Source organism: Anser cygnoides, chromosome 1 (genome assembly GCF_040182565.1).
Source record: "Anser cygnoides isolate HZ-2024a breed goose chromosome 1, Taihu_goose_T2T_genome, whole genome shotgun sequence".
NCBI lineage: Eukaryota > Metazoa > Chordata > Aves > Anseriformes > Anatidae > Anser > Anser cygnoides.
Window position 1 is genome coordinate 101,232,826 of NC_089873.1, and position 16,676 is coordinate 101,249,501.

General features: G+C 38.4%; 1 protein-coding gene across 6 annotated transcripts in view; it reads right to left on the minus strand.

Moving 5' to 3' along the window:
- Nucleotides 1-16,676, minus strand: part of WARS2 (tryptophanyl tRNA synthetase 2, mitochondrial) — a 41,823-nt gene that overhangs the window by 5,077 nt on the left and 20,070 nt on the right. For 4 of the 6 annotated variants that reach the window (XM_048047640.2, XM_048047645.2, XM_048047642.2 and 1 more), the window contains 3 exons: nt 14,472-14,729; nt 2,422-2,502; nt 613-698 (listed from right to left, as the gene is read on the minus strand). In XM_048047640.2, the coding sequence (XP_047903597.2) occupies nt 613-698; nt 2,422-2,502; nt 14,472-14,729 (425 nt within the window). The remainder of the gene's footprint in view (nt 1-612; nt 699-2,421; nt 2,503-14,471; nt 14,730-16,676) is intronic. The other 2 variants (XM_067004236.1, XM_048047644.2) reach the window with 1 other exon arrangement.

Below are 16,676 nucleotides of genomic sequence, written 5' to 3' on the forward strand. Positions count from 1 at the left end.
AGGATTAAATTTCTCTAGATACATTTTTCTGGTTAACTACTTGCAAATCTTAGTTATTTTGTCTTTATAGTTCTGCATATAACTTCAGTATTCCAGCAAATATTCACAACTTCACTTCAAAAAATTTCAAAGTACATACACTTGAAACATAATTAATGCACAGCGCAATACCTCTGACATTTACTTATGGAGACAGTTTAAAACATATGAAATATAACCAGTCATGACAGTGTACAGCAAGCTTGAACAGCTAGGCTCTATAGGATCAGCTCTGCATGAAATAAAGCATAACTACCTGAAAAAGAAAAGTTACATACAAATGTGTGTGAATATGTAATATCTATAATTAAAATCAATGTGCTATAATTTTCTGAGAATTGTTCTGAGGTGACTGGCTTTTTTGTTTGTTTAAAGCCATGTCTTTTGCTTTCAACCTAGGCTAGATATCAACTGGCCACTGTAGAGGGAAAAAGCTGTCATCCATTTCCAATCTTCTGATCTAATCACACCCAGCTCCCCACTTAGTAAGTTAGCATGTTGACCTGATGAACATTCATTCATTCTAAAGCAGATGAACAGACATTGCCCATGGGCTCACATTCTGATTCTTACTTGTACAGCAAAATATCTGCTGCTTGAAGCACAGGGTAAGTCAACAAACCAACAGTTCCACCATTACTCTGGCTGGCACGCTTCATCTGTTTGGACAAGAAAAACAAAAAAATCACCTTTTTAGCTAACAATATCAAAAGTCCATGATTTTAATTAATTAGAGCTCCAACTGATTTGTGTGTTTCAGCCACAGTGCTCATTCACTGTGTAACTCTATAGAAAAGTGTGTCATGTAAAATCTGCTCCTTGTGAATACACACATCCCTTTTTATGTTCTATATGAATTTTCCTACACTGTTCTAATATTGTAGTAGGAAGAGAATACAGCCTTATGCATGCTTTCTAACCCACTAACCAAATGATTACAAACAAAAAATGGTCAGGTTGGTTATTACACTTATTATGATAACCCTTACTTTTTAAATAGTGTTTTCAGCTGTAAATTTTTGAAACACTTTATAGTGTAAATATAAAAAGGCATTAACCGCCTGCATTTCAATGACCACAGATCAAGATGCAGCGATCGCAGTCACCAGGAGGGTCAGTGACAACCAGGAGGAGAACCCAGAACTACAGAGGCAGGGTCCAATGTTCTCTCCATTAGTTCACATTGCCCCACACAATCCACCCTCTGTCCTGAAGTCTTTTACCACTCCAGGATATTGATCATTGAAACCAAGATATTCCAGCTAAAGATATTCAATATGTTCTAGCAACAGCATATCTACTTTTTGTTTTTTAACCATAGTTAACTACACTAAAACTCTACAACCTAAGTGATTTCACTAAGATTAAAATATCTTTAATTTTTTCCTCGCCCTATCACACAGATTCTCTCTTCATCCCCACGTGCCTAGGTTTAGGAAACCTACTCTGCAAAACCTAGCACCTGTAACACCTATCTGTAGGTTTGGAAAGTCAATCCAGTTAAAGTAGGACTTTAGAGTTTAACTTTAGAACCTCAGGTTTAAAAAGGTTGGCTTTAATCTATGCCACACATTAACGCTGGTTGCTGTATTTAAGTTTTACTGTTTTTATTTAATTAAGAAGAAAAACAGGAAAAAAGAAAACATCTGGAGGTATTTAGGACTGCTCTGAACTCTGCAAGCCAAACTGCTCTTAAGATTTTTTCCCCCTTTTTTGATACTTCTCTCTCCTGCTGTTTGGTTTTTCTGCCTACTAAATGCCAAATAAAATCCAAGGAAATTAAACGCAAGAATGCAGTTGATACAGCAATGCTGATACAGTACCAAGATTAAGATGAGCATGGAACTTGTAAAGGCAAACATTCAAGGTGCATTAACTTTATCATTCGGCACACTTTTAATATTTATAATTTCTATACTCCTCTCCCAACAAATGTTTCTTTTGCATCCTCTTCCATAAAATCTACAGAACAGCCACCTCCCTTTATGGAACTCCTTAATAAGCAAGGCTTCCACTACAAAATATTGTACTTTTCTGCATTATTAAACAAACATTGAAATAAGTCCTTTTATTTATTTATTTATTTTAAAAAAATCAGTTTAATAAAACTAATTAAATAACTCTTCCATCTGGTACAGCTTCTGCTAGTCTCTGCCAAAAATATTATCCTGTAGTTTCTAACAGGAACACATTCACTGATAGCAACAGACATGAAAACACACATTTTCCTCTTTCCACCATATGACTAGAGAATTGTTTAACCCAAAAGCAAGGATAACCACGATACAGTTAGTACTTCACAGATAACGAGTATTTCAAGGACAAAAATTCTGCTGAATTCCCACACATTTCCTTTCAACTTATTAAACAGTTCATAAATACCTTCCATTGGGGCAAGCGTAGTAAACGTGGCACATTAGTTATGCACCCAAGAATCCAGGCAAGTTCTGCATGCTCAGGAACCTGGAAGTAAAAAGTCAGAATGTATTTTATTCTTCTGCATTTATACGTACATTTCCTTGAAATAAAAATAGATAAACAATATCAAAGATTAGAAAATCATTTATTTTTGTCATTTTTTTTTCACTGAGGTCAGCAGTGACAAACTAACTTAAAGGCTGAGGCCATGTCGGAGGCCAATCCAGGAAGCCCAGTGAGAAAACCAGGGCAGCAGGTACAGCACTGAGAACACGTACACCATGACATAGCTCAGGTGAAGACCAGGGGCCACAGTCTGAGCTTAGGTGGAGACCCTGGTGCAATGGTGCATGGGTGGAGGGCCCTGGTGAGGTTTGTCAGGGCTTTGAGTGCACCAACAGGCCTTAATTGCACTGCCACTGTCTGAATAACAGGGATAACAGCAGAAGTTGTGTGTTGAACTTAGAGCATAGCCTGAATAGCACATTAATTTGCCCCTCAGTTCAGCAGTCCTATCAAAACTAATACTTATCTGGAGGTGGAAGAGAAGGATCAGGCCTCCCTTTTCTGCAAGGGTGGTTTTAAAAGATGAGAGAGAAAGAAGACCCTGTGTAATCTCATACAACAAAGTCTTCATTTAACCTTCTGGGGAAAATGTCACATCAGTGCAATTTTAATAGCTTCAGAAACATATTAGACAGAATGATATTCCCCTCTTCCTGCTAAGAGGAAGACTTTCTACAGACCAAGACAAGAAACATGCTGTGCAGCAACCTATGCTGGATGAATCCACATTTAGATTTTTGACAAACATCCCTCAGCTTTTTCATTTTCAATATTAATTTCAGGATTAGTAAAAAAACAGGCAAGCTTTGCTGATGCATACTCTGTTCTTTAATATCTCTTTAGCCATTTTGATCTGTTGCTAGTTAGCTATAAGATAAAAAAAAAACAAAAAAAACCAAGGTGATCTGTATTCTGTTCCTTTGCTTACAAATTTTATTCGCTCCTTTCAATATTGGCAGGTTTGGATATTTAAAAGCATGCTAACCATCTCAAAGGTGTTCAAAGCATTATGCTCACAATATGATACAACCTCCCAGATGGAAGGCAGTAAGAAGCGTTTGTTAACAAGTAAGAACTTGCATTGTTAATGGCAATTCCTTTGTTGTCACATTTTATATTAAGTCATTTCCTAGCTAACAGTCATTAGACTGTTTTGGTTGCCAATGTTGCATAAAGGTATCTGACCTCAAGGCAAAATCCCAGTGAGAGATATGAAATATTTCTGGTTGATTTTCTCTCTCTCTCTCTCTCTTTTAATTTCCTCATGCTTATATGACTTGCTATTTTCTGTGCACAAGACAAAGTGCATCAAGATGCACCAAATGTATCTTCTGCAAGACACAAGGAGTAAACTTAGCTGCATAGAAAATACTAAGCCCAGACTCCTATTTCATCTAGGAGGAATCACCATCTGGTTCAAAGTGGTTTCTCATTCCTTTCTTCTAGTCACGGATAGAGAGAAGATGGTGCTCTGTTGCACTTGTGTTGACAAGGACTCCCTTTAAAACTATGCAGTCATTGATCTGACTCTGTCAGACGTTGCTTCCACAGCCAAGACTGCATGTGTGTTTCATTGCATCAGTGGCTTTGACATTACATCAGTTACCAAAACACCAAGTGATCTAAACAGCATTTGTTGAGTTGATTCCACAGTTCTGTGTTCCTGCAAGCTATACTCGCTTCTAAACTTCAAAAGCAACCCTGTCCTTTCCTAAGCAAGGCTAGAAGAGTTCTGAATACTGTTAAGAAAAAGACTGAAGAAAAGGGGAGAAAATATAAAAGAATGCACAGAAGGGTAGAGATTTCAGCTGGAAAAAAAAATTGGTACTGGAGCCTAATGCGTTAACAGTCATCACCCAAATTGCAGTAACTGACTGTATGTTGGTCTGTGAATCAAGAGGTACTAGGCCTAAACCACAAATCATTTGTCAGACTAAATCACAGTTTAAGCTACTGTGTTTTACTTGGCAAGAGGGACAGGTAATTGGTGCACTGGTCGGTCACTGTGCACCAGTTGAAATGTGATTACTCAAGCTACAGTGCTCTACCACTTTGATTTGTACAACTGCGAAGTTGTATACAAATACAAAGAAACTTGAAGACATGACATGTATATGATACCAGTAAAATAAAGGCCCAGTCACCTCTTCCTTTCTGGTGCTGATAAATAGCAATAGATCGTCTCTTGGACAAGCTCTGTTAGCCTCCTGGCTCCCCTCTCTCGCCACCACCATTCTGTTTAAAAACCTGAGTGAAGGTCTGCTAAGCAATGAAAACATAAGAACATATGAAACATCATACTGGATCACAGCAGAGGTACCTGTAGCCAAGCACCTGTTTCCAAGAGTGGCAAAAAGAGATGCAATTTAGAGAGCACACATGAGCCCATTTCTTCCTGCAGTACCTTTCCCCTCATACTTCACCAGCATTCATAATAGCTGTATTAGGGAAAATCAGAAGCTATTACCTCTGGCCCAGTCTCATTAGTATCCATGTTCCCCATGAATGTGTCTAATCCCTTCTTGAACCTGCTCATACTACTCACTCCACAACCTCACACAGCAACAAGTTCCAGAGGTTCAAACCTGGTGGGTAAAATACTTTCATTTATCCACTAAATTCTCATTACTAGTTGTAAATGCCACCTACGTCTTGTATTGCACAATTCAACAATTCCACAAGACTTCTTTACTGAGTTGTGACTAAGTTCCATACTGTGTAAAGGTTTACACTACTTTTAGCTAGATGCTTTACTTTGCATTTCAAGCTCTTCTGCAACCAATGTGCCTACCTAATCTTGTTTTATGAGGCCATTGGGTGTTCTTTTCCCCTGCCATAGCATTTAACAACCCAAAAAGTGCTCAGCATTGCCCACAAACTTGGGCAATCCCTTTTCTTTGGGAAAGGGATTTTCTAGACTACTGTGGAGTTTCTGAGTGGTGCTTCATATTTTATATTTTTAAAAATATACCTATATACGTTTGTTTTTTAAAATACTACCTCCAAGATGGTTGTAGCTTTCATGCCTTTAAAAAAAAAATGTATTTTTGACAATTGGACTTCACTTTCAGCTAGCTCTCTTTCCTGAAATTGAGCATTCATGTACTTTATTTCACCTGATCTCTCCAACTACAATGCTAAACACAGCTGTAATTAGGTGGCTAGTACTGATAGGACTCCACTAAAACATCCTGATCTAGGTAGGTCCTCTGCATCAAACAAAAACAAACCAAGAATGGCATTATTTCTCATGGATTTTAAAACTAGGAAGCATCATTTATTGCATCCAAAAATGTTATCAGTATGCCTTTGATAAAGCCTTTACATGGACAGTTAAAATGTAATAATACTGCTCCGTCCTAAATGTGCAGCTTCTCTAATCAATAATTGGAGGACTAATTACCTAGTAAATCCTCTATTTATTGTTTCCCTGACAGTGACAACTATTTTGCATTTTGTAGCTTTCACAAACAAGCTTAAGCAGATCCATATAGTGAATGCTGCTTTTTAGACAGCCCAAATCTCACCCTTTGCTTCTCTCAGTAAATACATTGTTTCTACCCATTTTCTGTTCTTCCCTCTTGCCCATTTTAATGCAGCTTTCCTTCCTAATCCTTTACAAGTCTGTAAAACCCATCAACATTTCTCAAAGGGTCAAGATGGTCATCTCTCTGCTATTACCAGCAACACATTTCCTCCTTCAATTTCCACTGCATTACGCATCCCCCACGACTGGCTTGCTAATCACTACTCAAAGAGTTATTTCCAGAACAAACTACTGGCATTCCTTCCTCATGGCCCAACACACTCCATTCTGCAGACAGGTTTTATTATTATTATTGTTAATTATTATTTTAAAACCACACTTTTAACAAAGGTTACCACTTACAAGAGATAATGCACAGTTAGCTAGAAGGTACAGACATCTCTGTTTCTGCGTTTGGCTAAGTACCTTGCTTCTTCCTCTTACAAATAGCTTCTTAATTGTTCACTTGTGCAGCCACTCAACATTACTAAACTCAGATCACAATTTACACTTGGAACATCTCTGGAGTGTTATATGCTGAAGTACAACCTCAGGGCTTCTCCCTGCAGATGTACTACTTAGCTCTTGACCCCAGCTATTCCCGACCAAGTTATTACTGCTATCCCCTGGCCACAGCCAGAGTTGATGACATGGAAAACCAATAGCTACTTTGAGTCCAAGTAATTCTAGATAGTTTTTCATGCTGAGACATACAGCTGAGGAGAACAGCAAGCTACCAGATTCAGGAACAGAGGGAAAGGCATGGATCCTGCAAGCAGATATGAAAGTAGGCAGCTTGGTAACAATGGCACTGGGCTTTCTGATGCTTACTACACAAAGTTTTGCGTCAGCAGCTGAAGAGGCTTCCTGCAAACAGAGATTCACTGTTTCATTTTGAAGATAGATTTCCTCAAGTTGCAACCTATGCCCTTCTTTATAAGGGACTTCAGACTTGCTGCATGTCTGTTATGTGGAAGCAGCTTCCCATCAGCAATGTAACCTCATTAAGATCTACATTTTAGATGGGCAGAAAGTTTCAAAGATTTGTTTTTGACAGTGCAGGAGACAAATAAACAAGTCTGGAGAGATATTTTGTATATTTGTGTACTAAAAAAGTGGGGACAGAAGACAGAACACGTCCTAAACTACAAAAGAGAGAAAACATTTTTGAGCATTTTTGTCTCATCTAGACATACCAGTTAGTGCTTCTAATTCAAGATTCTAAATTCAAGAGGCCTTTTATAACAAAGTTCTCTCCACATTTGTTTTTCTACAACTAGAAATAAGATTTTATTAATGCCTAAGACTGCAAGCACTATGTTCAAGATGCTTGGTAATGCATGTTTATATTATACAGTTAGAGAGAATAATGGAGCCATGAACAAGACAAATTAGACTGTTCTTGAATCAAATGCACATAGCAACTGAAGCACCCAGTGAGAAACTTTTATGATAGAAAATTTAACATGACATCCCAAATTCCCATTCAAAGAAATAGTTGTAGCAAGGGTGAAATAAGTTCATGGTTACAAAGGCAGCGCCTCACTTAAAGAACATAAGTCAAGCAATATAGCAAATTGTGGGGGGAGGGATGGTTAGCTATTGTTGGTAAATCCATCAGTATTTACAGCTTTCATTACCACCTTTGACCAATTTAATAACTTACCCTCATTTATATTTGATTAAAACTTACAGAAATAAGATCTGGCTCTTTTTTCCCCCAAAATCTGTTCAAGAATAACCCTGCCAGAGTCCAACAATTATAAACCCGGATAAAGCAGAGTCATTTGGTCCAGACAACCTCCATTTATTCAATTTATTCAATACCAAATGAACTTCTTTTCAGAAAGATTTTTCCAGTTGAACCCACAATACTGTCTGGGTAATCAGTTTGGTGTGTCCAGAAGACTGGTGGAGAGGAATGTACAGACAGCTACATCATAGTATGAAATAAACCAGGTAAATTACGGAAGAGGAAAAAAAAAGAAAAAAATACTACTGAACCATAACTTTTCTTCCCACTGAGCACTAGTTATGTCTAGCTCAGTCCTATGGGGGAGAAAACACAGGGATGAGAGAAGCAGAATAATTTGCTAAATTAGTTACATACTTCCTCTTACAACAGGAAGTTTTCAATGGACTATGATAAACTAATGGACTTTAATGAATTTATAAGCCGTGATGCAATGGAAGCTTTTAAGGCCCTCTGAAAATTGGACAAGAAGTAGCTTGAATCTATTCAAATTCTGCTCACAAAACAAAGCAGCTGGATATTTCTGGAATATAATAGCAGTGCAACAGTTAGTGCACACATTTAAATTGTCTTTTTTTGGCTTTTGGAGTTAAAGCTAAGACAAACTGGCAAATTCCCACCTCCAAGAGTTACTGCTTCAATTTGCTTGCACATTGCAAGAATACTGCAGCTGATTATACTTAAAAAATAAATCACCCCATCCAGAAGGCTGAAAACTGCAATTTTCCACCCAGAAACTGAAAGTTAAGTTGTCCAGAAACTCACAGGACTTCTCAGAGAAGTGTTAGTGCAGCATATCAACCTTTGCCTGCTGAATTTTGCATGTGTCGATGAGGATAGGTAGGTGGACAGGAAGAACAGCCTGAGACCACATAAAAGCAACAGCAGTTTCTAAAATCGTTTTGACTGTGAAGCAGATGAGATACAAGATGGTTATGGGTAAGAACTGAAATGTGCATTGTATCTACCAGGAATCAGAGAAAATGGGTTATACCCTGTAAGCTTACCATGTGTGCAGATTGCTTACTGTCTTCTTTTCTTCCCTGTAGTGCTTTTTGGTTTTAGTAAAAAATTCTCTGTTTTATGAAAGATGACTGTTACAGCTTTTTATCAGTTATGGTACTATTTAAGAAATATATATATATTTTTATAGTATTCTTAGGATACGTTGTATATGTCATTATTCTGTTAACTTCCATTTTATGCCTGATAGGCAAAGACGGACACTGAAAGGGTATCCTGATATTGTTTTCTCTACGAGCAAAGACAGTTTCATACATCTTGCAGCTGTACTCCAAATGAAAATTAATAATTCTGAAATATGCATTTATTTTTGTTTTTACAGATATTGTCACTCTTCTATGACTTGTCTTCCTACCTAAGAAAATGTAATTAAAAGAACTGTAATGAAAAATCTTCACTCACTAGGAGGCCATTAGAGAATCCAACATATTCCACAGTTGTCTCTTCCTAGGTAATTTAACTAGGTGTGCTTGTTTATAACCCTTCACAGACAGCGTGGTTCCAAACATTACCCTAAATCTTCGTCATCGTCTAAGTACTTTCAAGTTATCATCATTTATTCTTTCCAGTCACTATTTACCTAAGCTAGAGATCAAATTTGTATAAGGTAACATAGGTGTGGGAGGTATTTGGAGAACAGCTATATATATAGACCAAATATTCAGACACACATTCAGTTTCTGTTTACGTATATTATGGAAAACTGTAATTTACAAATGGTAGATTCTGAAGCATACACGTCTAATTTTCATCAAACTAGCAATTCGCATATGTAGATAACTGAGCTATACATGTGACAATTAAGAACAGATGCCATATGACCTCAAAGTAACACAACAGAAATCAGCCTATACAAAATTCCACTTACTTTTATTTCATTTTCCTTGCAAGGCACATCAAAGTTTGGGGACTCAAAGGCAACCTGTATCCTTATCACAACAGCACCTTTTGGATCTAGTGTAAATCCGAGAGCTATCTGTTCTCGCAACACTATTTTCCCAGCAGTCAATTCGTGTTTAATATTATTCAGCCTTTTGTCTCTTTCTTGCATTGGAATGGATGATAAAATGTGGGAAAACTCTGGAGGTATTTCAGATAGTTCTGGATTAGAGATTTGATCTGCATAAACCCTGCTGTAAATAAAAGACTACCGACAGTGAAACCCTTACAAAATGCACATGCCTTTGGAGAAACAAAGTAATCAATATTTTTCTTCACATATGGCAAACATATTCCAGAGAAGCTACACAAACAGCAGAAAGAAAGAATAGAAAGAGTAGCTAAAATAAAACAAACCAAAAACTTCTTCAGGGATTCTAGACCATTCTTCCCCATGTTGATCCAGAGAAAGTAAAAGGACACAGGAACATTTTCAATAGCAACTGCATGATCAATTCCCTTAGTGGGAGCTTGCCATTATCAGATTAGTTTTAAAGTACAAGAATTTCATCATTATTACTGCTACAGGACCAGGGTGTTTCCAGTCATTACTTGTAGCTGTTTTTAGTAATTAAACACAGAAGTTCATATTTCATAATCACGTAATTGTGTAGTGTTTACTGAAAAATGAACAGAAGTGTTAATCAGAAGTAACTGCAGTAACACTTCTGTGATCTACATATTTTGTAATTTTCAAGATAGAACAGAAAATACAAGAATAATTGTGGTGTGCTAATCTACTGAGTACTCTGTCTTTTAAATAGCAATCTGAACCAATAAAACAGAAAGCCACTTTGTCAATCACCAAACACAAAAAACATTTCTCTATTTGCAGATGGATTTTGTTTTTCTGCTGTCCTCTGAAAATACAGCCTACATTAGTATCCATCCAGTTTTGGTTACTTTGCTTTACGCTTCAGCCAAATCTTTGTAAACAAAAATAGTCTTTTTTAAACTATCCTTGGGGGCTGCTACAGTTGCTGAAAAGGAGAGGCTATCTCCTTTTCATCTCTCTTTTTTAAAAAACAAAAAACAAAAAGAAACAAAAACTAAGCAATTAGAAATCTAAAAAAGAAAATAAAATCAGGCAATAAGCTTTCTTAATTAGCAATAACTGCAATCCATCTTACACCTTTGTTCTGAGGAACAATCATCTTAATATTATATCATTCCTTAACTTACTATTTCTTTATCATACTAATGCAATTATCACATTAGCAAGGTTCCTGTCTCCTTTCCTCGCATCAACAGCTACACGCAGATATTTCTTTTAATTGCTTCCAGAGAAATGTCTGGTCCTGCCAATGTAATTGTAACAGATGAAGAGTGCATTGCTGTGTATACCTGACCACCACATACAGCTTGAATAGACTTATTTTGGGGAAGTCAACAAACCACTTCAGCCTGAACCATTACTGAAACGGTCTGGATTCACAAACTACTATCATAGTCCTTCTGCTGTTTGCAGTGTGACAACAAGCTTACAAAAACCTGCTAAAATCAGCCACTTCTGAAAGCTGTATTGATACATGTGGTAAGTACTACTAAGACAACAGTTCAAGGCATTAGACACCACTCATAGAAAGCAAGTATTTAATGCTTTAGATTAAATAACAAGAAAAAACATGCTATCTGGACTGATAAGGGCACCCAGAAAAGTTAAGATAGATAAAAGCTATTAAGTATATTTAACAAAGGCCAGACAACCCATCATAACATAAAACAGAATCATCTTTGGTGTCAACTTCTGTTTGATAAAGCTGAACATTTTTCAAGTCTAGCTAGCCAAAATTTTCATTGGTTGTTGAGTGCATTGGTTCTACAGAAGCATCACTTACAGTCCTGTCTTCCATTTTCTGAGTCTGATACTTTCTCTCTGGGGACACAAAGATTCTATCTCGGTATAATTACATTGTGAAAGATACAACATGTTTTCTATGGCTAACTGCAATGCAAGATCCTCATTGATAATCTGGTAGGTTCAAGGGAATTCTGCATGTTGGCTTTAGCAAGACCTGCAATAGCAATAGTTCAGCTTTAAAAGTCGCAAGAATGTAAGAACAGCAACACTGGATCAGACCAAATATTCACCTCTGACAGCAAACAGCAGAAGAGAGTTTAGGTACAGAGGAAAGCAGAGATACTTTCCTAACATGGGCTAAGGGTGGTGGCAGCAATTTCTGCAAAGGTGGCACCTCAGGTTTGCAACAGACCTCAAGAGAATTTGCAGAATATTTTGTCCAGTCCTTTTTGAATCCACCTTCTGTTTTAGAAACCTGTATTTCCTTCCCCTCTAACCATAACCTGCAAATCATCTGTATTCCACACTGAAAAGTCTTTGTCTGTGTTTCTAGTTGCTGATCTTGTAACTAACTGAATTGTTCAGTTGCTTGGAGAAAAAAAGAAAAAAAAAGAAAAACAAACCAAACTGTTTTTTACTGCACTGATGGCTTGTAACTCATCTTGAGAATATTCCAGTTAATGTCAGCCTCAACCTGAATGAAGCTAAGTCAGGCTACAGCCAAGTTAAAAGCCAAGCTTTTTATTCAAAAAGATGAACAGATTTGAACAAAGGTTAAATTAATTTAAGCATATCTTAATTAGAATTCGGTGGTAATCTACTTAGATTAGTTTTCTAATATAGAAGAAAAAAAGATGCAGACAGTGAATCTGTCTTCATTGTTTCAATATCCATCAAGGACACGGAGCTGTGATTATCATTTGCAGTTTGACAATGACAGGAAACTGCCTGTAAAGAACCATGTTCAAAAGAAAAAAGTAATAGCTGGGTTTCATCTCTCACTGGTAAAATCCAGACCTTGTGTATATCACCTTTGCAGTTCTATTGCAAGTTGGACATCTGTTTAAAGATGTCTTCACAACAGCATAAGCTATGATGTATCTGCCTCTGTTGGAAATAACAGAAGTTTGCCAATTTAAAGTCTGTTATAGAAAGTTATTAGGGCAAGAAAATAAGTTATGCTTCAGGAAAATGCAGCGTGTGCTAGATCAGGCTTACACATACCAAGTAGGAAGGTAAACCCAGTATCATTTGGCACAATCAGAAGAAGCAATCACATATGAACTACTAGATCAGGTGGGAAAAGGTGTGTATGAAAAGGAGCTTGTATTGAAAGAGGAGAAAAAAAATTCCAGAGAAGACAGAACTCACTGGTGATTTTAATGCAACTAACAAAAAACATACCATGCCAATCACCTGCAGGAGATACTGTGCAGCTGGCAGACTGAGTAGTAAATGCCAAAACCAAAGCATAGAGACATGTTTTACTTGCCCTTATGGTTGCACAGACTATGTTTATGTATTTATGAATTACTATTCTGTGACCAAAATAAGATTTACTGAGCTAAATTAACGATTAATGGGTATTTCCACTGTGTTACTCATAACACACTCTATTGGTTTTACATGGCAAGGTTTTGGTTGCAAGGGGGCTGCAGGGGTGGCCTCCGTGAGAAGAACCCAGAAGCTGTCCCATGTTAGAGAAAAGCCAGCTCCAGCTGGCTCCAAAAGGGACCCACTGCTGGCCAGAGCTGAGCCACCGAACAACGGTGGTGCTCCTATCTCACATCTGTGAGAGCATGTTTAAGAAAGGGAAAAATTGTTGCACAACAGAAGCTAGGAAAGAGTAGTGAGAAAATGTAGAAAGAAACAGCCCTGCAGCCCCCAAAGTCAGTGCAGGAGGAGGGCAGGAGGTGCTCCAGGCACACAGCAGCAGTCCCCTGCGGCCTGTGGAGAGGCCCCTGATGGAGCAGGCTGTCCCCCTGCAGCCCATGGGTCCCACATGGAGCAGATCTCCACGCTGCCACCTGTGGAAGAGCCCACAGTGGAGCAGGTGGAGGTGTCCTGAAGCGGGCTGTGGCCCCCACCAGAGCAGACCCTGGGCTTGAGCTGCAGCCAGGGGAGAGGAACCCACACAGGAGAAGGTGATCTAGAGAGAGCTGCTGCCCACAGTGGATGTGTGCTGGCGCAGTCCAGTTCCTGAAGGATGAACAGCGTGGTATGGAGCCATACTGAAGCAGTTCTTGAAGAACTGCAGCCTGTTGGAAGCCCATGTTGGATGAGTTCAGGAAGGACTGCATCCCATGGTATGGACCTCACACCGGAGCAGAGAAAGAAAGTGAGGATGAAGGAGACACAGAGATGAAATGCTATGGACTGACAATAACACTCCCTCTCCATTTTCCTGTGCCACTTGCGGGGAGGAGGTAGAAGGTGGATCGGGGGAAGGTGCTTTTAGTTCTCACTGCTCTCTACTGTTATTAATTGGCAGTAAATTAAATGAACCTTCATCAAGCCAGGTCTGCTTTGCCCATGATGGTAACTGGTGAGAGATCTCCCTGTTCTTATCTCAGCCCACAAGTTGTTTCATCGTATCCCCATGTCCTGTTGAGGCAGGAGAGTGAGAGAATGGCATGGTGGATACCTGGTGTCCATCACACATGCATAAGCTGCTAGCTCTGCTTGGAAAATTTATAATGTATTTATCTCTAAATGGACTTTCTGATCATGGTTTCAGCTTCTTCAGAACAGCAGTAAGGGGTGAATTTGAAATCCAACACTGCTAACATTTTCTAGGACCACAAGCATGAAGAAGATACAAAAATTCAGTAATGCTATACTCCTTCATTAACAGGACTGGAAAGCCACTTAACTAGAAATGCTTCTAATATAACAGGGGCACTAACCAGCGACTGTCGGAACAGGAAGCACTTCTTGGGGTCGATCCCACAGGCAAGGACGGCAGCAGTGGTGTCCAGTATGTTTTGACGCAGGACAGCTGGTTCCTTTGGCATGGTGAGAGAGTGCATGTCCATAATGCTGTATAACACTGAGCTGTACTCTTCCTGCAGATTCACCCAGTTCTGAATGGCTCCAAGGTAGTTACCCAGATGAGGTGTCCCAGTTGGCTGTATGCCAGAGAAAATCCGATCCATGACCATATTCTGTTACAAAGCATTGGTAAAATTAACATAAGCATTTTTGCCAAATTCTTTTATATTTTAGGTTATTAATAAAGCCTTACTTATGCTTGTCTCTTCTTTCCACTTGTCAATGCATTAAAAAGCCCTACCTAGAGATGCCTAAAAATAAATGCAATAAGTCAGTCAAAATACTCTATCTTGCTGCAGAGACTGACAATTAGCATGATCTTAAATAGCCAGATCAAATATGCAAACAAATATAGCTGTAAACAAGATCAATGAATGCTAGGTTTCAGAAACCAAGTGGTAGATTCTTTCATCTTCTTTTTGCTCTGACACTATGTTTCTCTTTAGTACGTTATCTTTCTGATGCCAATACTTACGATCACAACACAGAGAAATCAAAACATTTTTATTATAAATGTATACAATATCCAAGCAGATTGCCATCTTAACTCCCATGAGCGCTACACTCTTATTCCAGTTGCAGAGAACATTCTGAGTGTTCCTAGTCCTTGATCCAAAGATCAACACTATCAAAGTTCTGAAGCTATCCACCTTGGCAGCAGGAGAGTTTCTAAAGGACTCTATAAAGAAATATTGCCATAGCTCAGGATCACACCTGGAATACCATCAACACAACAGCACCAGTGAAAAGTCAACATCTGAAGGAAGTTCAGAGAAACGGCAAAAAAATGATTAAGAAGCTGAGGTTGTGAGCAAAGATTAAAAAGCTTAAGATGTATAGCTTGGCTAGATGACAGTTACCATCTTGGAAAGTTTGTTTTCCTGCATCTCAGCGCTCCATCTGACCGTTTCTCAGAGGCTCAAGCTGTCAGCATATGATCAATTACGTCCCTACTTTTCCAAAGAATTCCACCATATTCAGAAAGTAATTCAGCAATGCTTTACGTGAAAATGCTTGTTACATGCCAAGTCGTAAGAGCATGCAAGACTGCTCAACTTATAAACAAGGGTCTCAGCAACCTCAACAGGGAGTCCCAGTCACAGAGATGCACAATACAAACCATTAGACTCTGATGCACAACAGGAACATCAACTTCATTATACCTCTGGCTGCATGATTTCTTTCCTGCTAAGTTTTACAAGCAACATTTATAAAAAGTTATAGATTATTTATTTAGTGATATAATGTTACCATTCCTGTGACTCTGTTATAAATGTAGGAGGGGTGGGAGGAGAAAAAAAAAGTCACACAACTATGAAACCACGCAAAATGGCAGCAAGAGTCAGACAAGTACCAGTAATTTTAACTATTAAAAATAGGACTTCAAATTGACTGCATTCCCTTTATTCTCTTCAACTCAGACTCAAGAAAAATTATTGAGAAAGTATTTCCAAGCAGAGTTTTTTTTTTTTGAAGAAAAAAAATAAAAAAAAAAAATCATCATCTGTAGTTCAGAAAAGCCTAGCCCATTTACTTCAAAATTCGCTGAAAAATTCTTGCTTTCAAAGCAAGCTAATTTTTCAGGTCAAGATAGTTTTCTTATCCAATGCATTAGCATTTGTGCCGACAGGTAAGAGCAAGTTTGGGCTAGCAGCCACACTAATTTCTCTCCTAAGTGCCTACACACTTAAGTCCATGCGGTAACCCTCCCCCTCCACCCCAAATATCTGCTTGATTTCGTGGTATATTCCTGAGTCAGTTTCTAAATGCTCTTGGGGAACCTCCAGCACAGTAGCTAGAATGCAGCTATTGCTGTGAAAAGCACACCATTTCCTCCAACAGTAATTCTAACTCCCAGTTCTCATTCTCCAGTCCTTGACCACCCATACCCTTTTTCTCCATTACAAAAAATGTGATCATGCTATACAATTCCTTGCTTGCCATGTGACCCCCTGTTTTCCTAGGAACCTACATCAGAGCATTTATTGCCACCTGCAGAACCCCTGAATTCCTGCTAAGCTACTACCTGGCCCAAGGACTGCAGCCAACTTGCTGTTAAC